The sequence below is a fragment of the Monodon monoceros genome, unplaced genomic scaffold, assembly GCF_005190385.1.
Source record: "Monodon monoceros isolate NGI ecotype Baffin Bay Population unplaced genomic scaffold, NGI_Narwhal_1 Super_Scaffold_18, whole genome shotgun sequence".
Lineage (NCBI taxonomy): Eukaryota > Metazoa > Chordata > Mammalia > Artiodactyla > Monodontidae > Monodon > Monodon monoceros.
In genome coordinates this window covers 55467125-55492720 of record NW_021703774.1, presented here as the reverse complement: position 1 = coordinate 55492720, position 25596 = coordinate 55467125, and the positions used below count along the sequence as shown (strand labels likewise).

General features: G+C 37.5%; 1 protein-coding gene across 9 annotated transcripts in view; it reads left to right on the top strand.

The window, feature by feature from the left end:
- DNM3 (dynamin 3) overlaps positions 1 to 25596 on the top strand; it is a 569209-nt gene that overhangs the window by 386905 nt on the left and 156708 nt on the right. For all 9 annotated transcript variants that reach the window (XM_029227250.1, XM_029227252.1, XM_029227251.1 and 6 more), the window contains one exon: positions 23555 to 23664. In XM_029227250.1, coding sequence (XP_029083083.1) covers positions 23555 to 23664 — 110 coding nt within the window. The remainder of the gene's footprint in view (positions 1 to 23554; positions 23665 to 25596) is intronic.

The following is a 25596-nucleotide window of genomic DNA, read 5'->3' as shown; positions in this document are numbered from 1 at the left end:
ATGACCCAGTTTCGTTCCTTTTTATAGAAGAGTAATATACCATTGTATATATGTAACACAACTCCTTTATCCATTCATCTGTCGATGGGCATTTAGGTTGCTTCCATGACCTGGCTATTGTAAATAGTGCTGCAATGAACATTGGGGTGCATGTGTCTTTTTGAATTATGGTTTTCTCTGGGTATATGTCCACTACTGGGATTCCTGGGTCATATGGTAGTTCAATTTTTAGTTTTTTAAGGAACCGCCATACTGTTCTCCATAGTGGGCTGTATCAATTTACATTCCCACCAACAGTGCAAGAGGGTTCCCTTTTCTCCACACCCTCTCCAGCATTTGTTGTTTGTAGATATTTTGATGATGCCCATTCTAACTGGTGTGAGGTGTTACCTCATTGTGGTTTTGATTTGCATTTCTCTAATAATTAGTGATGTTGAGCAGCTTTTCATGTGCCTCTTGGCCATCTGTATGTCTTCTTTGGAGAAATGTCTATTTAGATCTGCACATTTTTGGATTGGGTTGTTTGTTTTTTTAATATTGAGCTGCATGAGCTGTTTATATATTTCAGAGATTAATCATTTGTCTCTTGATTCATTTGCAAATATTTTCTCCCATTTTGAGGGTTGTCTTTTCGTCTTGTTTATGGTTCACTTTGCTGTGCAAAAGCTTTTAAGTTTCATTAGGTCCCATTTGTTTATTTTTCTTTTTATTTCCATTACTCTAGGAGGTGGATCAAAAAAGATCTTGCTGTGATTTATGTCAAAGAGTGTTCTTCCTATGTTTTCCTCTAAGAGTTTTATAGTGTCCAGTCTTACATTTTGGTCTCTAATCCATTTTGAGTTTATTTTTGTGTATGGTGTTAGGGAGTGTTCTAATTTCATTCTTTTACGTATAGCTGTCCAGTTTTCCCAGCACCACTTATTGAAGAGACTGTCTTTTCTCCATTGTATAGCCTGCCCTCCTTTGTCATAGATTAGTTGACCATAGGTGCATGGGTTTATCTCTGGGCTTTATGTCCTGTTCCATTGATCTGTGTTTCTGTTTTTGTGCCAGTACCATACTGCCTTGAATTCTGTAGCTTTGTAGTATAGTCTGAAGTCAGAAAGTCTGATTCCTCCAGCTCTGTTTTTTTCCCCTCAAGACTGCTTTGGCTATTTGTGGTCTTTTGTGTCTCTGTACAAATTTTAAGATTTTTTGTTCTAGTTCCATAAAAAATGCCATTGGTAATTTGATAGGGATTGCATTGTATCTGTAGATTGTTTTGGGTAGTATCGTCACTTTCACAATATTGATTCTTCCAATCCAAGAACACGGTATATCTCTCCATCTGTTGGTATCATGTTTAATTTCTTTCATCAGTGTCTTATAGTTTTCTACTGCAGGTCTTTTGTCTCCCTAGGTAGGTTTATTCGTAGGTATTTTATTCTTTTTGTTGCAATGGTAAATGGGAGTGTTTCCTTAATTTCTCTTTCAGATTTTTCATCATTAGTGTATAGAAATGCAAGAGATTTCTGTGCATTAATTTTGTATCCTGCAACTTTACCAAATTCATTGATTACCTCTAGGAGTTTTCTGGTAGCATCTTTAGGATTCTCTATGTATAGTGTCATGTCATCTGCAAAGAGTAACAGTTTTACTTCTTCGTTTCCAATTTGTATTCCTTTTATTTCTTTTTCTTCTCTGATTGCCGTGGCTAGGACTTCCAAAACTATGTTGAATACTAGTGGTGAGAGTGGACATCCTTGTCTTGTTCCTGATCTTAGAGGAAATGCTTTCAGTTTTTCACTATTGAGAGTGATGTTTGCTGTGGGTTTGTCGTCTATGCCTTTATTATGTTGAAGTAGGTTCCCTCTATGCCCACTTTCTGGAGAGTGTATATATATATATATATATATATATATATATATATATATATAGCGCATATATACTAGTATATATAAATCATAAATGGGTGTTGAATTTTGTCAAAAGTGTTTTCTGCATCTATTGAGATGATCACATGGTTTTTATTCTTCAATTTGTTAATATGGTGTATCACATTGATTGATTTGTGTATATTGAAGAACCCTTGCGTCTCTGGGATAAATCCCACTTGATCATGGCGTATGATCCTTTTAATGTGTTGTTGGATTCTGTTTACTAGTATTTTGTTGAGGATTTTTGCATCTATATTCATTTTTGATATTGGTCTGTGATTTTCTTTTTTTGTAGTATCTTTGGTTTTGGTATCAGGGTGATGGTGGCCTTATAGAATGAGTTTGGGAGTTTTCCTTCCTCTGCAATTTTTTGGAAGTATTTGAGAAGGTTAGCTCTTCTCTAAATGTTTGATAGAATTCACCTGTGAAGCCATCTTGTCCTGGACTTTTGTTTGTTGGAAGATTTTTAATCACAGTTTCAATTTTATGACTTGTGATTGGTCTATTCATATTTTGTATTTCTTCCTTGGAAGGTTGGAAGGTTATACCTCAGTCTTGGAAGGTTATACCTTTCTAAGAATTTGTCCATTTATTCCAGGTTGTCCATTTTATTGGCATAGAGTTGCTTGTAGTAGTCTTTTAGGATGCTTTGTATTTCTGTGGTGTCTGTTGTAACTTCTCCTTTTTCAGTTCTAATTTTATTGATTTGAGTCCTCTCCCTCTTTTTCTTGATGAGCCTTGCTAATGGTTTCTCAATTTTGTTTATCTTCTCAAAGAACCAGCTTTTAGTTTTATTGATCTTTGCTATTGTTTTCTTTGTTTTTATTTCATTTATTTCTGCTCTGATCTTTATGATTTCTTTCCTTCTGCTAATTTAGTATTTTGTTTGTTCTTTTTCTAGTTCCTTTAGGTGTAAGGTTAGATTGTTTATTTGAGATTTTTTCTTGTTTCTTGAGGTAGGCTGGTATAAATATAAACTTCCCTCTTAGAACTGCTTTTGCTGCATCCCATAGGTTTTGGATCATCATGTTTTCATTGTCATTTTTCTCTAGCTGTTTTTTGATTTCCTCTTCGATTTCTTCAGTGATCTCTTGGTTATTTAGTAATATACTGTTTAGCCTCCATGTGTTTGTGTTATTTACGTTTTTTTCCCTGTAATTCATTTCTAATCTCATAGCGTTGTGGTCAGAAAAGATGCTTGATATGATTTCAATTTTCTTAAATTTACTGAGGCTTGATTTGTGACCCAAGATGTGATCTATCCTGGAGAATGTTCCATGTGCACTTGAGAAGAAAGTGTAATCTGCTGTTTTTGGATGGAATATCCTATAAATATCAATTAAATCTACCGGGTTTATTGTGTCATTTAAAGCTTGTGTTTCCTTATTAATTTTCTGTCTGGATGATCTGTCCATTGGTGTAAGTAAGGTGTTAAAGTCCCTCACTATTATTGTGTTACTGTCGATTTCCTCTTTTATAGCTGTTAGCAGTTGCCTTATGTATTGAGGTGCTCCTATGTTGGGGGCATATATATTTATAATTGTTATATCTTCTTCTTGGATTGATCCCTTGATCATTCTGTAGTGTCATTCCTTGTCTCTTGTAATATTCTTTATTTTAAAGTCTATTTTATCTGATATGAGTTTTGCTACTCCAGCTTTCTTTTGATTTCCATTTGCATGGAATATAATTTTCCATCCCCTCACTTTCAGTCTGTATGTGTCCCTAGGTCGGAAGGGGGTCTCTTGTAGACGGCATATATATAAGTCTTGTTTTTGTATCCATTCATCAAGCCTGTGTCTTTTGGTTGGAGCATTTAATCCATTCACATTTAAGGTAATTATCGATATGTATGTTCCTATTACCATTTTCTTAATTGTTTTGGGTTTGTTTTTATAGGTCCTTTTCTTCTCTTGTGTTTCCCACTTCAGTAAGTTCCTTTAGCATTTGCTGTAGGGCTCGTTTGGTGGTGCTCTGTTCTCTTAGCTTTTGCTTGTCTGTAAAGCTTTTGATTTCTCCATTGAATCAGAATGAGATCTTTGCTGGGTAGAGTAATCTTGGTTGTAGGTTCTTCCCTTTCATCACTTTGAGTATATCATGCCACTCTCTTCTGACTTGTAGAGTTTCTGCTGAGAAATCAGCTGTTAACCTTATGGGAGTTCCCTTGTATGCTATTTGTCGTTTTACCCTTGCTGCTTTCGATAATTTTCCTTTGTCTTTAATTTTTGCCAATTTGATTACTATGTGTCTCGGCGTGTTTCTCCTTGGGTTTAGCCTGTATGGGACTCTCTGCGCTTCCTGGACTTGGGTGGCTATTTCCTTTCCCATGTTAGGGGGGTTTTTGACTATAATCTCTTCAGATATTTTCTCAGGTCCTTTCTCTCTCTGTTCTCCTTCTGGGACCCCTATAATGCGAATGTTGTTGCGTGTAATGTTGTCCCAGAGGTCTCTTAGGCTGTCTTCATTTCTTTTCATTCTTTTTTCTTTATTCTGTTCCACAGCAGTGAATTCCACCATTCTGTCTTCCACATCACTTATCCGTTCTCCTGCCTCAGTTATTCTGCTATTGATTCCTTCTAGTGTATTTTTCATTTCAGTTATTGTATTGTTCATCTCTGTTTGTTTGTTCTTTAATTCTTCTAGATCTTTGTTAAACATTTCTTGCATCTTCTCGATCTTTGCCTCCATTCTTTCTCCGAGGTCCTGGATCATCTTCACTGTCATTATTCTGAATTCTTTTCCTGGAGGGTTGCCTATCTCCACTTCATTTAGTCATTTTTCTGGGGTTTTACCTTGTTCCTTCATCTGGTACATAGCCCTCTGCCTTTTCATCTTGTCTGTCTTTCTATCAGGATTGTAGTTATTGCTTCTGCTGTCTGCCCTCTGGTGGATGAGGCTATCTGAGAGGTTTGTGCAAGTTTCCTGATGGGAGGGACTGGTGGTGGGTAGAGCTGGCTGTTGCTCTGGTGGGCAGAGCTCAGTAAAACTTTAATCCACTTGTCTGCTGATGGGTGGGGCTGGGTTCCCTCCCTGTTGGTTGTTTGGCCTGAGGCAACCCAACACTGGGGCCTACCTGGACTCTTTGGTGGGGCTAATGGCAGACTCTGGGAGGGCTCATGCCAAGGAGTACTTCCCAGAACTTCTGCTGCTAGTGTCCTTGTCCTCACGGTGAGACAGAGCCACCCCTCAACTCTGCAGGAGACCCTCCAACACTAGCAGGTAGGTCTGGTTCAGTCTCTATGGGGTCACTGCTCCTTCCCCTGGGTCCCTATGCGCATAGTACTTTGTGTTTGCCCCCCAAGAGTGGAGTCTCTGTTTCCCCCAGTCCTGTCGAAGTCCTGCAATCAAATCCCGCTAGCCTTCAAAGTCTGATTCTCTAGGAATTCCTCCTCCTGTTGCCAGATCCCCAGGTTCAGAAGCCTGACGTGGGGCTCAGAACCTTCACTCCAGTGGGTGGACTTCTGTGGTGTAAGTGTTCTCCAGTTTGTGAGTCACCCACCCAGCAGTTATGGGATTTGATTTTATGTGATTGCGCCCCTCCTACCGTATTGTGGCTTCTCCTTTGTCTTTGGATGTGGGGTGTCTTTTTTGGTGGGTTCCAGTGTCTTTCTGTCCATGATTGTTCAGCAGTTAGTTGTAATTCCGGCGTTCTCGCAAGAGGGAGTCACCCCTTTATTTTTCATAATACTCCATCACTAAGTTTTTTTTCAGCCTGTCCTTTTTCTAATCATCCCTTCCAAAGTGATGGATTTTAATTCACATTAAAAGATGGTTATAGTTCTTAAAATTTTAAATATAAGTAAATAAATATAAAAATAATTTTTTGTAAGGAGAACTTATCATTGAGGCCTACTGTAATACCAATGTGTAATGTTGTAGTAAGGAACGGAGAGGTTGCAAAAATGGTTTATAAACCCTTACACACTAAAAAAACCAATTGTACTTTTTTATTAGTTAAGAAGTTGATGTTATTAGCACTACTGAAAATGAAGCTAATGTATCAGTTAAAATTCAATAATTATGGAACATGTGTCTTCTACAAAGCTGGGTCTTGTAAATACTGAGAAAAATTAGAGTTACTTAAATAAGTCACTGCCAAGGACGGGAGGCAGACAGATAAGTAAATAAATATGATAGTGAAAGAAGTACAACAACAAAGACATGTAAAAGATAAAGTGGAGGCAGCCAGGAGGGTGTGATTGACTGCAGTGGAGAGGGTATGTCCATCACCCATCTGCTCAAGCTAAAAACAGAGGTGCTTTCCTCCATTCCTATCTTTACTTCGTTCCTCTTTCTATCTGATTCAGGTTCAAGATTTGCTGACTCTACTCCAGGGACTGTCAAACCTTGTCTGTAAGAGGCAGATAGTATATATTTTAGGCTTTGTATGCCACATGTGGTTTCTGTCACGTATTTTTCTTCTCTTTCATTTTTTCATAACCATTTAACATAGTAAAAATCATTCTTAGCTATTAGGACCTTATGAACATAAGCTAAGGGCAGATTTAGCCCTCTGGGCTGTAGTTTGCCAAGAACTGCTCTCCTCTAAAACCTTTTCCCAAGCCCAGTCACTTCTCTCTTCCACCGCTATCCTAGCTGTAAAGACCACTGTCTCTTTCCTGCACTACTGCATTAGTCTCCTATTTGGTTTCCTGCTCCTACTCTTGGCCCTCCCTAATTCACACTCCACAAAGTGGCCAGATGATCTTTTAAATCATACGTATCACTTCCCATGTCAAGGAAGGCTTCTGTGATGAACCTATAAAAAAATAATGTCTTGCAACTTTTCTGTTATACTTAAAGAACTGAGGTTGCTTTTTTTCTTTTTTTTGGTGGTGGGGGGAGGTGAGGATCCTGGTATTTTTAGAAAAGCAATATAGTTTTCATCACTCTAATTTTATTTTAAATATGTTAACACAGTTAAAATAAGAAGGGATGTGAGATTTATCTTTTTATATATTGAAATATAATTATTCTGAATAATAAAAGAGGAATTAATTAAACTTATAAGTAACCATTAAATCTAATTGTAAATAACTCAGTAAGTATTTAAGTTCAGCAAGAGTAAGAAAAGGAGGACGAGTGGGAGGAGGGGGGTGAGGAGCATGGGGCAGGAAAGAGGATGACACACTGTCATCTAAAGTTGGATAAAACTCAGTATTTGGGGCTTCCCTGGTGGCACAGTGGTTGAGAGTCCGCCTGCCGATGCAGGGGACACGGGTTCGTGCCCCGGTCCGGGAAGATCCCACATTCCGCGGAGCGGCTGGGCCCATGAGCCATGGCCGCTGAGCCTGCGCGTCCGGAGCCTGTGCTCCGCAACGGGAGAGGCCACAGCAGTGAGAGGCCTGCGTACCGCAAAAAAAAAAAAAAGAAAACTCAGTATTTGTATTTATATTGTTTATCTCTCTTTGGGTTGCTCTGGGTCTTTATTTGTCTGGTCCTGTCTGTGTAAAACTTTTTCTATGTTATTAATGAGGTCTAGGCGTGAAAATCTCCATAACCCCCACTTCTATTACTTTCTACAAGCTTCTTGATGATGTCTTTTCTTACCCTTAGCACCACCTTTTTCTGCTGTGTTCTCCCTTCCTCTTCCTTTGATTCACCCATTCTTCTTTTGTTAAGGGCCCAACCTTATTTTGTCTTTCCCAGGTATCCCTAATTCTTCCACAGCTCTATTTTTGAACCATACAACTCAGCATTTTACCAACCCGGCTTCTTAAAGGAAGCAGATAATTTGCAGCAAAAATTAAACATAGGTTCAATTACACATGTCAGTATGAATTAGACACATATTATTGAGATATTTTCAAGGGTTACTCTTTTAAATAGTACCTTCTTTTTCTCAAAAGATGAAAATGCTTTTTTCATCTATTGCCTCTTAGTTCCCATAACATTAAGTTTATTTGTTTTCATTTTTCAATTGAAGGATTGAGTTTGTGTATTATTATCCCTGCTTTACATATAGTGAAAGTGAAGTGCAGAGCAGGAAAACAGTCCCCCCAAGGACCCTCAATGTATGCTCCAGCCAAGGCTGGGCCTCCCAGGTTCTGAGGGCCAGAGTGTTTTTTCTCCTGGTTGTGCTGAGGGCAATTAGAAATTAAAGCAATTCCTAAGCTATGCTCCAAGTTATTTATAAGTCAGGGTCATTTGTTTGTACCTGTTTTGACCATGTCGACCCTTTTAAGAGAATTCCAAATACACTTTCCCTAAATCAGTGTTTCTGAAACTTGGGTAATGTCCAAACACCCTTTAAAGAAAAGAATCCTCATCAGTTATAAACATAGGTAAACTATTTTTGTTTGTAATATTATTTATGTATGAACACAAAATTATTTTATTTTAAATATCTACAAATATATAAGTACCTTATGCTTATCATTCTACTTTAAAAAAGCAAAGAAAGTCAAATTCAAACAGAACTATATTACCAAAAAACTTTGCTTGATCAACAACATTAATGGGAGAGATGATGTCCTTTTAGGAAATGTCTTTAGCTAGTCAACAGGAATGTGTTCTGGCTGCCAGGCATAGTGTATCTTGAGATTGGCATACTCTGTGCTGTATGACCCCACCATCCTCCTGCCACTTTTATCCTGTTGGAATGAAACTTCCATCCACCCATGGTACTGTGATGTCATTAGAGGAAAGTACGTAACTGGTATATTGACATCTGTCTCTGCTCTTTTTTTCATCAGTATTCTGCAGAGTACTCTTACTTAGTGCATACACAAACATGGACACTGAAACTGAATGCCAGTGTTCACTTATAGAGTGGCTTTTCAGAAAATCCTTTATACTAATTTTATTAAATACCAACACAAAATTTTTTTAAATTCTCACAAGACCTCATAGACTCTGGGGGTCAGGAGACTCTAATTGCAGAAACACTACTCTAAGCATACTGCTTTAAGATATGGAGAAGCAGTCAGGGTTTTCTGGTCCAGGCTTGGACTAGGCAGGTACATACTGGGATGATTTAAGGGCAACCCAAGGATCTCAGGTCTACCACGTGGCCAAAGCACTTGAATGACTCAGTCCTTTCAGGTGAAAGGATTGAAGTACCCAATTTAAATGCAAAAATATTACCTGGGAGGGACTTCCCTGGGGGTCCAGTTGTTCAGACTTTGCCTTCCAATGCAGGCGGTGCCCTTAGATCCCTGGGTTGGGAGCTAAGGTCCCACATGCCTCGTGGCCAAAAAAAAAACAAAAAAACCCAAAACATAAAACGGAAGCAATATTGTAACAAATTTAATAAAGACTTTAAAAATGGTCCACATCAAAAAAATCTTTAAAAAACATTTCTAAAAAAAATATTTCCTGGGAAGAATAATTAATAACAATTGATTTTCTAGCGACATTAATTTATTATAAATGTAATTGTGCATGAAACAAAGCCTAGCAGAAGGAGGCAGAGTAGAGGTGAGTTTGATATCATCATAAATCAACGTGTATTAAGTATCTACTAGTATCAGCGATCTACGGAGATAAACAGATTTCCCCACTCTTGGCTTTTAAAATCTAGTTGGTAATATACAGGACAAGTGGAGTGAGAGGGGGATCTTTCTTGGGACATAGCAGAGGGAGAAATTTACACACTAGGCAGCAGCAAAGCAGGCAGCCCAGGCCATCTTGGTGTGGAATCCACAGAGAAGAGAAACTGCCTTAATGGAAGATGTTTGGAGAAAGAAAACAAGCCTTTCCTACTTTTTAGTTTCCTAGTCAGTCTTGAGACTCCTGCTTATTTTTTTTGAAGTATCATAATATATCTGTAATAAAAAGTAGATGATTCTTCAATATTGAATTTCATTTTTGTATTTCCTTCAGAACTTGCACTCCCTCCAAGTAATTTCCTTGATCTATTTGGTACAATCCACCGTGGGAGTGAAGGAGAGGAATTAGTATCACCCCTTAGCCTGTAGTCACATTTCCTCTCTCTGGATATGGACATAGTCCGACAGTTCTGGGTTTCTTACAAACCTTGCTTGAATAAGAACGCAGAGTTGAAAGTTGTTGATACTGTTTCACTGCTTGTCACCCTCCTGGCTTGATATTGTTCATGTGATAAATACAGTGTTTAATGTGTGTTTATCTACTGGGCATGTAATTAACTCATTTCCCTCATAGTTCTATAGCTTACAAGTGTAAAAGCTTACTATTGTAAGTATGTTGAAGAAACACCCACCTTCTGTTTTTACTGGTGGGAAGATGATGGCTAATAAAGTGTCCCCAAGGAAAGGTAAACAAACATTAGGAATCCCTAAATGCACAGACCTCTGCATGATCTCATTTAATCATCACACCCCCTATGAAGCAAGAAGTATCACCTCTATATAGAGGTAAAATAAGGCTTAGAGAAATCAAGTAATTTGCCTGGGTTCACATGGCTAGTGTCAGAGCTCATATGTGAACCCCTACGTCTTAATTCCAAACCATGTGTGTCCTTGTCCTTGACTCACTGGTCGTTGTTTCTCAGAGACTGGGGATAGGCCACCTGTGCATGCAGTGAAAGCAGAAAGCACTTCTAGCTTAGGTAGCTTTTGGTTTCTTTTGGTTCCTTCTACAGGTCACTTCACTCTCCCTTTCTCTGTCTTCCCCCCACCTGCTCCTTTCTGTTTCTCTGTGCTACTTTTGTTCTTCATCACCCTTCCCCAAGAAAGCAGTGGGCAAGCTAGGATTAGGACTGATGGAGAAGAACTATTCCACTTCTTTTTCCCTTGTCCAAAGCTTGTTTCTGGGTGGACATGTGTTTGAGCCAATAGCAGTGCACAGACCACCAGCTGTGCTCCGAGCAATCCAGCCAAATGTCATTTTAAGTCCAGGACTGCATCTCAGAAGGCACATGGAAGGGCCCCCTTTTTCCCTGTTCCCATCTTGAGCCCACACTCCCTGGAACACAGGGAGAAGGGCTCTCAGTAAAGTACAGAGGGCATGATACTCAGGTCTCCTTTTCAAACAGTTGTTTCCCTCTCAGAAGGAACCTCATTGAATTATGTTAATATCAGCAGAGGAGTGGGAGGGGTAGCTTAATGGTCAATTCAGAGGACTTCAGAAAAGCTCACTGGTTTGGTTGAATGCTCAGTCCTGTTGCTTTTTTCCTTAGTGCTGCCTCTTTTTGAATGTTGCTTTGCTGAAATGATAGGGGAGAGAGGGAAAAATTGAGCCTTGATTTTTGTCTGAAGCTTGGTGACAAATGATGGGAGTAAAATTTAAACCGTTCATCTACTGAGTTCTGGGAATTGTCAGAGGATTTTATTTGTACATGCCTTCCTGACACCCACTTTTCTAAAATAAGTAAAAATTATGCTGAATTCGTAAACAAGTTACTTTTATTGAGTTGAACTTTTACAAATGTATGGTGCATTTAGCCAAAATAACACTTTTATTTAATACAATTATACTCAAAGGACTATGCATGTAGAATTTTGTACGATTAATATGCACTTGAAAGCGTTACAAAGTAAGCATAATTTCAGAGTTTGTGGGATCTCTTAAATTCACTTTGTAATTTAATGTGCAGCCACAGAAGTCAAAATTGAGGCTTATTACCACCAGGAATTTGTATTATATCACATACCTTTTCATGTAAACTAGTCACCATTCCAAACTTGAAACTTTCTCTTTTAAAAAATAAATTGTGATGCCTTGGAACACAGAAAGAAGTGAAGAAATGAGACGATTAAACATTTGAAATATGCTAATTTTAAAGTGCTTGCAGTATGTTTTGCCATGCTAAGTAAAGTCCCTATACTTAGCTTAGTAGTAGAGAAAATTTAACCCATGAAGTTCACTGTGATTATAGAGGTAGTTGGTAATAGTTTATGAATATACATGCCACCAGGAATTTTTCTTTCTGTTTTATTCACATCATTTGACTTATTTTGTTTCTTATAAATCTGCTCAAATGCTGTCACCTACCCCCTGAATTTTCAATTTAAAATTTCTCATACAGGTTATTTCTCCTATGTATATAATTTTTCCTAGCTAAAGACTCTTTCCTTGAGTGAAAAGCCCTGGAAATTCATAACTGCATAGCTTTCTCGCTCTCTCTCTCTCACTCACACACACTCACACTCACGCTCACGTTCACATTCACATGCTTGCTAATAATCAGTTCATGTAGTTTTTTTAAAACGACTATTAAAATGGGAAATGTTTATTCTTCTACTTTACTGGATATTCATTTTTGCTAAGACATAATAGTACATGATGACTAGATATTGTTACTGTATTTTCAGAGTTCTTAATTATCAACAACAGAATCTACTCTAGCTACTTTAAGTAGCAAAATGTTAATTAAGGGAGATATACTGTTCAAAGAACCTTTAGGAGGGAAAAATTACAGAAATAGGCTGAGTTTCCAGGAATGGTTCTCCAAATTAAATTTCAGAACTGGGTTGCCAGGGAGCTGTTTCCTCCACCAATCCGGAGGCAACACAATCAGGAAGCCACCCTATATTATATAGCCCCTGGATTCAGAGCCATAGCACCTCTGCCATGATCCAGGCCAACAAAACAGGTGCCACATCCTCTGTCTCTTTTCACCGTGACTCACTTCTGAATCAAAGTCTGGCATGAGCACATCAGATTGGCTGAAACTATGTCTCATCTGGAGCCCCCACTGTAAGAGCAAGATTGGGAAGGGAAGGGGAGTTTTGAATTGAACTCAAACGTCACAAGGAGGTTGGAATGGGTGTTGAGATAGTCCATCCTCAGAATCCACTTCAGTTAATAGCTGTGATATATATAATCTATGGTGATTCTGTGCCATTCAGCTACTTGGAAATTCTATGTGTGAGTGAGGCTTGCGAAATATAGGATCTCCTTGTAAGGCGATCAGGTAGAAAGCTGGCTTTTCTCTTGAAATGTTAGGATATGGGGCATTTTCTCTGAATCTATTTAGCTTCCCAGAGAACAACAGTCCAATATCCTGCCTGACAGAGGAATAGAAATCCATCTGGTTGCTGGCATTCTGGGGGGAGGGCAGGAAAGGGGGCTGAGGGACAGCATTTCAGTATAAAGACTTTCACTAAGTTCTCTTGTTTTTAACCCATGTTTGCTGTCCACCCTGCCTGGTATATCTGGGTCCAAAACTTCTTTTGTATAATCTTTTCTCTAGGGAAAAGCCTCTGGTCTCCTGCTGGGTTTAAGGAATGGGCTGCCATATTTAGAGGGAAGTCATCAGTTGCTCTGTGTACTTCTGTGCATGGCTGTATCTGATCCTGCCCTTTCACTCCCACAACTCCCACAACTGTATCCCTTCATGTGAGGTACCAGGTGCCTCCAAGGGGAAGACAGGACCCAAGTGGGGTGGCTTCTCCTCCATTCTCTCTCCGTGTAGGTGTTAGGAGGTGATAACTCCTCTCTGTGTGCTAAGTTAATGAATGCTCCTCTGTCTGCTTTCTCTCTTCCAAAGCTTTTGGGAAATCTCCTGTCCACTGTTTTCTCCCCTCCCATTTTCTTTGTCCTTGTGAATCAATATCTTTTTATTCCTTTACTGTTATATAGTGGGTTTGGAGGAGGGAAAGGCTATATATGCATGCAATCAATCTACCATGCTTAACCATTAAGTCCTTTAAATTTATTCTTTAGTGCACTTATTATATCTGTCTTTTACATTGTCAGTGTATGTACAAATATTCATGAATATTGCTTTAAATATAAGGATTAATATAGAGATTAAATATAAACATTTAAGAATAAAATCATTAATGTTCTCACTTTCAAATTATAAAAGTACCTTTTTAATCGGGGGTAAGAGCAGTCCACATTTTGAGGGTATCAGATGTACCTGAAATCATAGGGCAATATATATATACTAAAGGAAAAAAAAAAAAAAAGTGGTATTGCCCAAGAATGCCATGAGAAGGGAGGAGGGAGCCCTCCAGTGGGCTCTTATGGCCAGACAGGCTTCCTGGAGGAGGTGGAGATTTAACTGGACTCTGAAGAGAGAGAAGGAGCCAGGAAAAAAGCAGTGTCTCCAGTTGGGTAATGACAAGTGTGACTGTATTTCCCTTACCCAGTAGAGATATGCCAGTGTGTAGCTCCATTTAAGGATCTGAGTGAGTGCGGAGGGGGTAGCCATGAAGCCAATAGCATATATAAACCATGGAGTTTTCCTGGGCCTACTAGGACAGCCCGTCAAAGGCACACATAGACAGTTTCTTCAGTGCCCAAGAGGAAACTCTAAAGAAGTACTATTTACTAGCAGTGTGCTGGCTCACAGATGCTATTTACTACTCAAAATGTAATTCTGATTAAAGCAGGGTATTAAAACCCAACTAAAAAGATGGGTAGTTTATGAGTTTCATACTTGTACATCTCTATAGTTATAACTTTTTAATAGCAATAAACACCAGATTTTAGTTTTCAACAGCATGTGGAACTAGTAATCTGGTATTCTCAATATTTTTATAGGCTCTTTTTTCTTTGATATTTTGATTATTTTATAAGTCAGTCATCATCTCTGAGTCCTTAATCTAGGCAAAGCACCATGCCAGCCTATGAGGGAACTCAGGCATATGTGCATTCAACACTTTGTAGAATGTCAACTATGCAACCAAAAGTAAGAAGGAAGCAGTTGCTTCCCTCAAAGACTTGATGCTTTGATGGGGAGGTCAGGATATAGTTATAGTGTAGCAAGGGAGCAAGACACATTGAATAACAAAAATAATTTAAAAAGGTAATAATAGTAATGGGTTCACTCTTTCCCTTAGGAGTTTACCTGGTAGTTGGAAAGGCAGAACATACACACACTTAGATGAAACATTTGGACACTTAGAAAATAAGACAAAAGTACAAAGTAATGTAGTACAAACCAAGCACACAAGTTCTGTCAAGGGATCAGACTTGGGTGGGAGGAATCCTGGAAATGGTACAGGAGGCCTGAGTGCCATGCCTGGCCATAGCAGGAGCTTGTGGTGGTTCAGGAGCAATGCATACTTGGGTGAGTTTTTGGTGGGCACATCAAAGTGCCCAATCAGGCAGGCAGAGCATGGCAGGAGTGGTTTGAACTGGAAGGATTTGCTAGATTGTATCCATGGTTCTGAGAGATGCTGTTTGCTCAGTTAGAAGTCACAGGGAGCTACATGGAGCTGCTTGGTGTAGTGGACTTAAAGGGGTGAGGCGAATCAAGTTCCAGGCAGACTGGAAGTGAGAGCAGAGCCCTGGCACTGTGGGAACATCTGGAGAATAAGACTAGTAGGTGAACCAGACTCTGGAAGAGGGATCCGGAGATCCAGGCCTGTGTACTAGAGTCCTTAGTCATTGCAGCTGCATTTCTTAGGGCGAGAGGATGAGTCTTAATGGGCAGGTTTCTCATATCCCCACTGCTGCTTCAATTGAGAACCTACACTTTTTAATCTACTTAATGTAATGGGCTTCAGTGTCAGAATTTTTTTAAAGGATCCCACTGATTTGAAAATAATACGTCTACAAATAGGGTGGGGAAGGAAAAGAAGACAGAAAAATGAGACCTATAATACTTGAAGAAAAAATGTACATTGAGCTAGATGGAGTAATCTTTTGCAGGAATTTTGAGGAAAGAGAAACAGAGTGGCAAATAGGCAGCAGTATTTCTAGTGGAGGAAATAGTATAGATGAAGACAAGATATGATTCGATGTGTTCTGTGTGGAAAGTGAAAATACATTGACTTCCGGGAAAGCAGGAGTCCCGTGGTTGGTGCAGTGGGTATGTTGAAGAATTAGAATTTACTCTGAAGGGCAATACAGTGTCATCTTGGAAAATGAGGTGAGGTGAGGGTGGAAGCATGATGAGTATGTATGCTTTCATAATTCTTGTGTCAGTTATTTAAAGCATGAAAGGCTTATGTTAATTTGTGAGGGCATCACATTTTTCTTGGCCCTGATCCCCACCCAGAAACCCAGGATAAAGTCTCCAGTTTCCCTGTTTGCAAACATTCTGGTCATAGTGTGTCAAGGAAAAAAGAAAACATTGTCAGGGAAAAAATATTGATCAACATCATTGTCTCTTGAGCAGCAAGCAAATTACAATAATTGAGTGTCCCACAGTATCTCATGAGTTTTCAGGATTCTGCAAAAGCATTTATAGCCCCTGGACGAGGGATCTTTTCAGCTTGGACTGATCTGTGGGCTACTGCCCTGTTTTTGGACCAGGTTCTCGGTCGCTTCATCATATTGTCTCCTCCTGTAGCTGGCACCGCAGTACCCACTCTGTGCCCTACACACATCGTCGGTGCTGTTGTGTCCTACAAATGCCGCATTCATTGCTAGCAGAATGGTGCAGCACTGAGGGAGGACAAATATATGTCAGGTTCTCAATAGGAGAAGAGACATTTAACAAATTAGGAGTATACAATATGGCAAATGTGATAATAGAGAATGCACATGAAATATTATTGAGTATGAGAAGAGGAGTGGTCAAAACCAGGAATCTTTGCTCTACTGAAACACAGCTATTCTCAGCAACATGGTATATTCTGTTAGTCTGTCGTGGAATCTGTTTCTAATCTGGTTATTTATTAGCCTGAGAAATTGCCATGATGTTTTAAAATGTTAGAGCAAGACAGTGAAGAATTATAACAAATCTCACATATTTAAAAAATAAATTTGGAACCATTATTACATATTTCAAAGATATATTTGGTGCCTTTACTGGCTTTTTAAAATAGTTTTCTCTTGTCTTTTATAATCTAGTCTCTTTTATGTTCTGTCAATTTTTAAAACTTTATATTGGTTCTTACCTCTTAAGAGCAGCATATCTGCTGCATTTTGTTTTTTGTACTGTTTTGAAGTATATTGGATTGTCACAGTATATTTATATGTTTAGGCCATGAGATTTTTTTATTAATCAAATCAAGTATGTTGGTCTAGGTTAGTAAAATTTCACTTAATAAACTATATGATACTAAGCAAAATACTTAATTCAAAATCAATCTTTGAGGAATTTAAAATAAATTTTCATATCACATCTGGTTAGATCATTTTTAACATAATAGTATAGGTAGACATAATAGTAAAAATAGTATAGGTACACCATAAGAGTAATATTCCATCATTTTGGTATTTATTTGTAATGCATCATCAACAATCAAAGGTTTGCTAAGCAACATCTGTATGTGCAGCAGTGTAATAACTGTTAAATGTAAACACAAAAGAATTATAACACAGTCCTTGCCTTCAAGGAGCTTCCAATCTACTTGAAGAAGAAAACTGAACATAAATAAGGAATGGCATTCTATATAGCCTATGACAAAAATTATGGGAAATTTGAGAGCTATACAGAGGTCTATGACTTGCTGTAATCAGAGTAGACTTCATGGAGGAGGTGGCACTTGACATAAATTTCAAGGCCACTGGTATTTGCCTTCTTGGTGAGAAGAGGCATTCCTAGCAAGTAGAAGCAATACAAACAAAGGCATAGGTAAAAATAAACACAGCAGTCAGCCTAAACTTTATAAAAGTTTAATGATCAAAAGCAATGCCAATCAGTTAAGTATCTTATACAGGTTTTTTTTCCCATAGAATTTTTATTTGATTCTCAAAATATATGTGACTATCAATATTTTTATGCAGTATTTGGCTTTGGTTATCAGACATTCTAAAGTCAATTCAACAAATATTTATAATATATGCTATGTAAATTTCAATGACCACTATGCTAGGTATTATAATATGTGGAAATGAGGAAGGATTTGTGATCTTATCCTTGAAGATTTTGTTGCCTTATTAGTGAGAATGACGCAGAAATAAAATGATTCAATGTAGTCATCAAACCAAGGCCACTCAAATATTCCCCAAGTTATAAAACTCTCTACCTATGAGTCACCAATTGTATGAAAGACTTTCAAATCCTTTGCATATGCAGGAGCTATTCCTCCACACACCAAACCCTCTCCTCATACCCACTGTAGCTCCTTCTAGCAACCAAGTTATATTGATGGTGCTCTGCCAGCTAAAGGTTATCATTGGGCACTTGCTGACCCCACATCTGTCCCTCATTGATCCTTTTGTTTCCCTTCAAAGTCAGTGAACACATACTGTGGGGCTATATCTTAATTCCCGCCTCCCTCCAACTTGATTCCTCTGCATTTACCACTCATAGTTTAGTTACTTCCACCTCAGACCAAACTCTTTCACACATTAATGCCTCCCTTTTTTGGCCTATTCTATTTCTCCTCTTTCTTCTAACTCTTACCAAGTTATTGCAAGGAAAAAACACACTCTCTCTCATATTCCCTCTCTCTTTGAACAAAGAATCCCTGTCATCTTTGATGCCTCCCATACAAATAGTGCTGGTAACCACCTTATATTGAGAAAAGGAAAGGTACCATGTTTCAAAATGAAGAAAATAATGGTGTTGAATGAGTGACATCAGCTTCTGAAGCTTTTGAAAATATACAGAAATTTCTTTACGAATCTCCATTAAAAAATCTTTCTCTAGAATTTTGCAAATGCTTCCTCCAAAATGTCTACTAAAGGTAAAATGTTTAAAATATCAAATTCTATTTCTTATTTATTTACAAATATTACAAAAAACATTCTCTATTTTTCTCTTTTCTTTGCAAATGTAACCTACTTGAACAATAAAATTTACTGAACATTCTGAGTTCCAAATGAACAACTTTGACAGAAATTTTTTAATGTAATGCATTTACAAGATGAGGGTGTCTCATATAAGGTATACAAGCATACATCATTTTATTGTGCTTTACTTTATTGCTCTTCTCAGATAATGTGTTTTTTTACAAATTGAAGTTTTGTAACAACCCTACCTTGTCAGATGATGGTTAGTGTTTTTAAGCAACACAGTACTTTTAAATTAAGGTAAGTACGTTGTTTTTTTAGACATAATGCTATTCCACATTTAATAGACTACCGTATAGTGTAAACATAACTTTTATAGCATTGGGAAACCAAAAAAAATCATTTGACTTGCTTTATTGTGATATTTGCTTTATTGCGGTGGTCTGGAACTAAACCTGTAATATCTCCAAGGTATGCCTGTAATTTAAAAATTAATAGAATAAGCAATACCTATTGTATGAATTGAAAGGAGAGAGATGGGGAAGTGACACAGAGAGACAGACAATTAAAAACCTGGGAAAACTTTTTGCACAGAATATAGAAACTTGAGCTGGACTCTAAATAGTAAACTGGTATGATAGGGAGAAGTTGACAGGGTGTCTCAAGCTGGGAAAAGACTGTTGGCAAATGTGTATTTGGTTGAAATGGAGACTTCCTATGGAAGAGTAAAGGAGATATTGACAGATAAGGATCGGACCAATTTGTAGGTGTTTTTCAATTTCACATTAAGGAGTTTCATGGAATTTCTTCCGTAAGTAATGGAGAGCTATGAACGTTTTGAAGGACTGTAATGAATTTGACAGGGTGGTTTAAGAAAATTGCCCTCCCTGGTGATGTTAGAGGAATTAGAAGACTAGAAAGGAGGCCATTTATAACTGCATGCTTGTGAGATGCCAGGGACCTGGATTAATGTAGTGGGAATGTCAAACAATGGGAGTTCTGACAAATGCTTCAAACACAATGCAGCGTAGTCTTGATGTAATAAAGGAGGTGAAGGAAGACAATACATCATAAATGATAGTGAGGTTTCAGACTGGGTGACTGGGAGAATGATAAATACATCTGATGGCAGAAAGGTGTATTTATCAATTTTCAAGAGGAAAATTGAATGGATGAGAGGAAGGAAAGTGATGATAGGTACATGGGCTCATCACTGTCAATAGAAAGTTAATGTGAGTCACATATGCCATTTAAAATTGTCGAGCAGCCACATTCAAAACAGTAAAAATAAACAGATGAAATTATGTTTAATAATACTTTATTTACCCCAATATATTCAAAGTATTATCACTTCAACATATAATCCATATAAAAGTATTAATGATATAGTTTGCATTCTTTTTTTCATACTAAATCTTTGAAATCTGGTTTGAGGTTAACACTTAAAGCACATCCCAATTTGACTCGCTACATTTCAAATACTTGGTAGTCCCCTTAGCTAGAGGCTACCATATTGAACACTGCATTATGTTTAGGCAGTTTAATGGAGTTAAAAAGAATATGTAGCAAATGTCTCAATTAAGCTGGTGCTAAGATTCACTATATTTTGGAAATTATAATTCTGTTTTTCCTTTCTCCTCCTCTATTTCTTTTATCTTAGCTATTTCATATTCAAGATGTCCTTTTAGCAGAATGTCATACTTTCCCAAAAGCACCAAGAATTTTAGAAATATCCACAATATGTCATTTCATTGCTCTCTCATTTAATTCTCCATTTGACTTATAACTTTAATTAAACAAATCAGTCTGAATCTTCTTTTTCTTCCATTTTTGTCAGTCTTAAAACTCTTCTAGTGGGAAGCAGCCGCATAGCAGAGGGAGATCAGCTCGGTGCTTTGTGACCACCTAGAGGGGTGAGATAGGGAGGGTGGGAGGGAGACGCAAGAGGGAGGAGATATGGGGATATATATATATGTATAGCTGATTCACTTTGTTATAAAGCAGAAACTAACACACCATTGTAAATTATACTCCAATAAATTGGATATATAAACTCCAATTATACTCCAATAAAGATGTTAAAAAAAATACAGTAGTGTACAGACATTTTTCCAGATAAGACATACAGATGGCCAACAAGTACATGAAAAGGTATTCAACATCACTAATTATCAGGGAAATGCAAATCAAAACCACAAGGAGATATCACCTCACACCTGTTAGAATGGCTGTCATCAAGAAGACATGATAACAAGTGTTGGCAAGAATGTGGAGAAAAGGAACACTTATGTACTATTAATGGGAATATAAATTATGGAAAATAGTATGGAGGTTCCTTAAGAAATTAAAAATAGAACTACCTTATGATCCAGCAATCCCACTTCCGGGTATATATCCAAAGAAATGAAAACAGGATCTTGAAGAGATAGTTGCACTCCCATATTTATTGCAGCATTATTCACAATAGCCAAGATACGGAAACAACCTAAGTGACAGCTGATGGGTGAATGGATAAAACACATATGGTATACACAGACAATGGAATATTATTCAACCATGAGAAAGAAGGAAATCCTGCCATTTGCAACAACATGGGTGGACTTTAAGGGCATTATGCTAAGTGAAATAAGTCAGAGTAAGAGAAAATAATATAGGATATCACTTATTTGTATAATCTTAAAGAGCGAAACTCAGAAACGGAGAGTAGAATGGCGGTTACCAGGGGTGGGGGTGTGGAAAAAATAGGGAGACATTGGTCAGAGAGCACAAACTTCCACTTACAAGACAAATAAGTTCTAGCAATCTAATGCACAGCATGGTGATTATAGTTAATAATACTGTATTCTTAACTTGAAAGATGCTAAAACAGTAGATCTTATATATTCCCACCACAAAAAAAAATGGTAATTATGTGAGATGATGAAGGCATTGGCTAAAGCTATGGTAGTAATCATTTTGCAATATATGTTTATCAAATCAACATGTTGTATACCTTAAAGGTACACAATGTTATATGTCAATTACATCTCAATAAAACTGGAAAAATAAAAAAATAAAAATAACTCTTGATTATGAAATAATTTAGCAATATGTCCTCAAAACTCTTAGATAAATGACATTTAGTCCTTTGGAAATGAAACTACATTTTTAATATTTCTCTGTCTGCATATGTGTGTATTTCTCCAGTGTTTAATATCTGATGTAAACTTGCTGGAGTTCTGGTCTTCACTATATGCTAAAGAATGCAGTACAAAAGGGAGCCTACTTCTATAGAAAACATGCCAAGGACATTGTATTCCATCTTTACAATGAAATGCAGATTTTCCATTAAAGGCGAATCCATCATTTCAAAAGGTTGAATAGGATGATGCATTAAAAAAATCCAGCTGCTTAAATTTAGGGCATTGAAAAACAACCAGTAAAAAAAATGTTCCCTGCGTCTCAAACATTTTCATTTGATTATGTATTGGGTAGCTTTTCATTCAGTCTGTGATCTTGCCTCTTAGAATGCTATCCTAAAATAGTCTGACAAGTCTTTCAAACAAGTTAGACCCAACTATAATGCTTCATTTATGTAAATTATGTATTTTGCTATTTAGAATATCCTTGTGTTTGCTAATATACTGTTAATTTTTGTACAAGAAACATTGGAATCTTCTTACAGTGCTTTGCTTTTTCATGTTTATTCTTGGGCTTCTCTCACTGCCATTCAGTTTCTTTTATGTTTTTGTTTTGTTTTGTTTTGCTATCTTCCTTGAAGACCTTGTCTGCCAGGACAGCCATTTTGTTCTCCAACCAGCTTCCTTCAACTTCTTGAGTCATCTATTTCTCTCTGCCTCACTATTCTAAAGTGCTCTGCCCAACTTTCCCTGATTAATTTAGGAGTGAGAAGTGGCAAAGCCAGTGATAGTTCTTGCAATAACACTCTCTGATGTCTGCAGAGAGTGTGGTCCCCACAAGCAGGCTAGGGAGCATGGAAGAGTTCTGCCCCACACTACTGAGCCTAGACCAATTCTCAAGCAAGAGCTGGAGGAGCTTCAGGAACAAAAAGGCTTATGTCAAGCATATCTGTATGGTACATGTATTTCCCACAGGCATTAATAGTTGTTTATTAAAAGTCATGGCTAGATCTCCATGCTCTCCTCCTCTGGAGTCTAGGCCTGATTTTTCTCAGGACTGTCACCAGAGATATACAGAGGACTACTGTTTAACAAGGACTGTGCAAAAGTGCCCCAGGTAATAGATATCGACTAGGTTTCTTAAACTGAGTATTCGGCTCTCTACTATTATACTGGTTGTTAGGCATTTATGCATATGATAATATTGTCCCTGGGCCAGTCCTTAAAAGTAAATGTTTCTAATAATTCTTTGGCATCCAATATGTTTTGTTTTACCAAGATTAGTTTGGTCCCATTTGCAGACCTCCCGTCTCAAATGTGCATTTTCTTCCTAAAGTGTTGTTAATTTTAAGAGAATTTGTTCTAGTTAATATTAGTTCACTTCTAATGGGTTCTTTTTTTCTCAAAGAGTTTGACAATTTAATGGAATCATTTCTTTCTGGACCCACATTTTATTCTAGACTCAAAGGAAGGAAGTATTTTCTGTGCTTTATCATAGTTTATAGGTGGTATTTCATACTAGGGTCCTTGTGCTTCCAGGCTCTTGCCAGCTCTGGCTATCAAAACTGCTTAGGCTGCAAATAAAATATGAAATGAAATCCATCTGGCATTTCTCATTGAATTAGGACCAGAACATTTTTGTTAAATATTAACAGATGGCTAAATTTTTAATATCAAACTAACATTTTAAAACATCTAAGGGGACCCACATGAGGAAGAAAGGATAGAGGACCATGTGTTTTCTCCATCCCTGAGCCCTTCCGTCCTCTGCACTTTCCCTCCCCTCATTCTTCTGACCCACGTGTTGAGAACCATTGGAGTCTCTTATCTCAGATAATTTTTGTTCCTTGGTAGCTGGTATCAAAGTAGTGTGTGATGGTATCAAAATATTCTAATTAAATGTTGACCAACTCAGGTGATGTGTTGCTATGGGCATGCTTCAAGATCTTTTATTAAAGCCAATTCTCTCTCTCTTTCTCTCTCTCTCTCTCTCTCTCTCTCTCTCTCTCTCTCTAGGAAAAAGAAAAGAAGTACATGCTTCCCTTGGACAACCTGAAAGTTCGAGATGTGGAAAAAAGCTTTATGTCTAGCAAGCACATCTTTGCACTCTTTAATACCGAACAAAGGTAAGGAAATGAAGCAACTTTTGTCTTCACATTGTCTTTCCTTGAATTTCTACATGATCCAAGATTTCTTTTGCAAGATTTCTTTTGCTCCCACCTTGAAATTTGTCAACTCTTCAGTTTTCCTTTTGTTTATTTTGTATTTTTAGCTTTTACCATAGGTTGTGGATTCAAAAGATTTAAACTTAGAATAAGGAGGATCTTCAAGTATTAATTAATTAATTTCCTGCTTTTCCAGCAGGCACCCATGTCATGCTGCTTCCATTCTTAAATTACATTTTGTTACTTTAAAGTCTTCCTTGTCCTGAATTTATTGTTTACATACTTATAAATAAATTACTCAGCTATAATTTTTAATAGTCTCTGTCTAGCATGGATGAATATCACTTAAGACCTTCTCCTATGTATTATGACTCAATTCTTGCATTGGTGAATAGAATTATTCAGTTAATGTGAATATAAATATATTGTTCTTTACAGTTTTTCAAAGCACTCTCTACTTTCATTGCCTGGTTTTTGTAACAATTGTCTGTGAGGTAAAAGATAGAGTACTGTGGTTACCATTTCCTAAATTAGAAATGTAGCTCAGAGACTTTCTTAAGATCACAAAATTAGCCCTGAATTTTGGGCTGATTATCATGGAGTGCCATGGTTGTTCACTGAAACTAAGCAGTAAAGTTAAGTAAACAAATGGGGAGGCGACAGAGAATTGGATAGAGAGATGTAAAAAGGCTACAACTAGGCAAAAATAATAAAGGAGATCTTTTCCAAATGGAATTGTTATAGGAACAAGCTAATTAATTTCTATGAGTCAGTTATTAAGAGACTGAGTCTCTAGGTGGCAGGATCTAATTTTAACCCATATCTCAAAGCCTTTTATCTTTATTTAGCAATGAATGAAGTTCCTTGATTAGGTTCAATGACTGGTCCAGGGTCAATCACACAGTAAATCAAAAAAAAAAAAAGCCCTTCTTCCTACATTCCCAGTCAGTTGCTCAGAGTGACTCATTATACAAAAATACTTAGAAAAACCACAAGAGCGAGCATTTAAAGAATCAAGGGAAAAGAAAATTAAATACAACTCCCTACCAGATACTGTGATGGGATTTTATTAAAGACTTAGTATTGTTTTTGAGAGCAGCTTGTAAAAATACACTGAAAATGATAAAGAAGAGAAAGGTTTCCTGGAGAGAGCAGTAGTGTGTCTTCCACTAGGGCAAAGCTCAGTACTGTTTACATACCTTCCTCAGAGCAGTGGGGAGATGGGAGGTCCTAAAGGAATCTTCAGGGGTATGCTCAGCCTTCTTGTCTGGATGCAGAGCGGGAAGTATGATTACCACACAGGAGGTCAAACTAAATTTGAATCCTTGATCAACCTAGAAAGTTCAGGTTATAAAAGGGCTGAGTACAAAGTAAAAAAATCAGACAACGGTAAAGCATCTATTTAGACAAATACAACTATGGATTTTAAAGACAGCAAAAAACACAAATATAAGAAAACTCTAGGATTCTAAAAATCTAGGTATTCTGGACTTCTAGACTTGTCAGAAGGTATTGAACTCTTCAACCACTTCTCAAGACCTCTGTGTGTACAAGAATGTCCCATCTACAGGCACATTTGCCATTTGTCTTTTCCTCTGAAATCTTGATTATTTTCAATTATTTTTGTACTGGCTAGGCCCTCCAGTACAATGTTAAAGTACAATTGGGCATCTTTGTTTTGTTTCTGATTTTAAGGAAAATTATTTCACAACTTTATGGACTTTAAGCACTTTCTTATAGGTACCTGATATCAGGTAAAGAAGATTCCCTGGGTTCCTAGTTGCTAAGGTTTCTGTTTTAATCATGGATGGGTGTTTAACTCTTTTAAGTGCTTTTTTTGCCTCTGTGATTTTCTTCTTTAATCCGTTCATGTGGTGAAATATATTAGTAGAC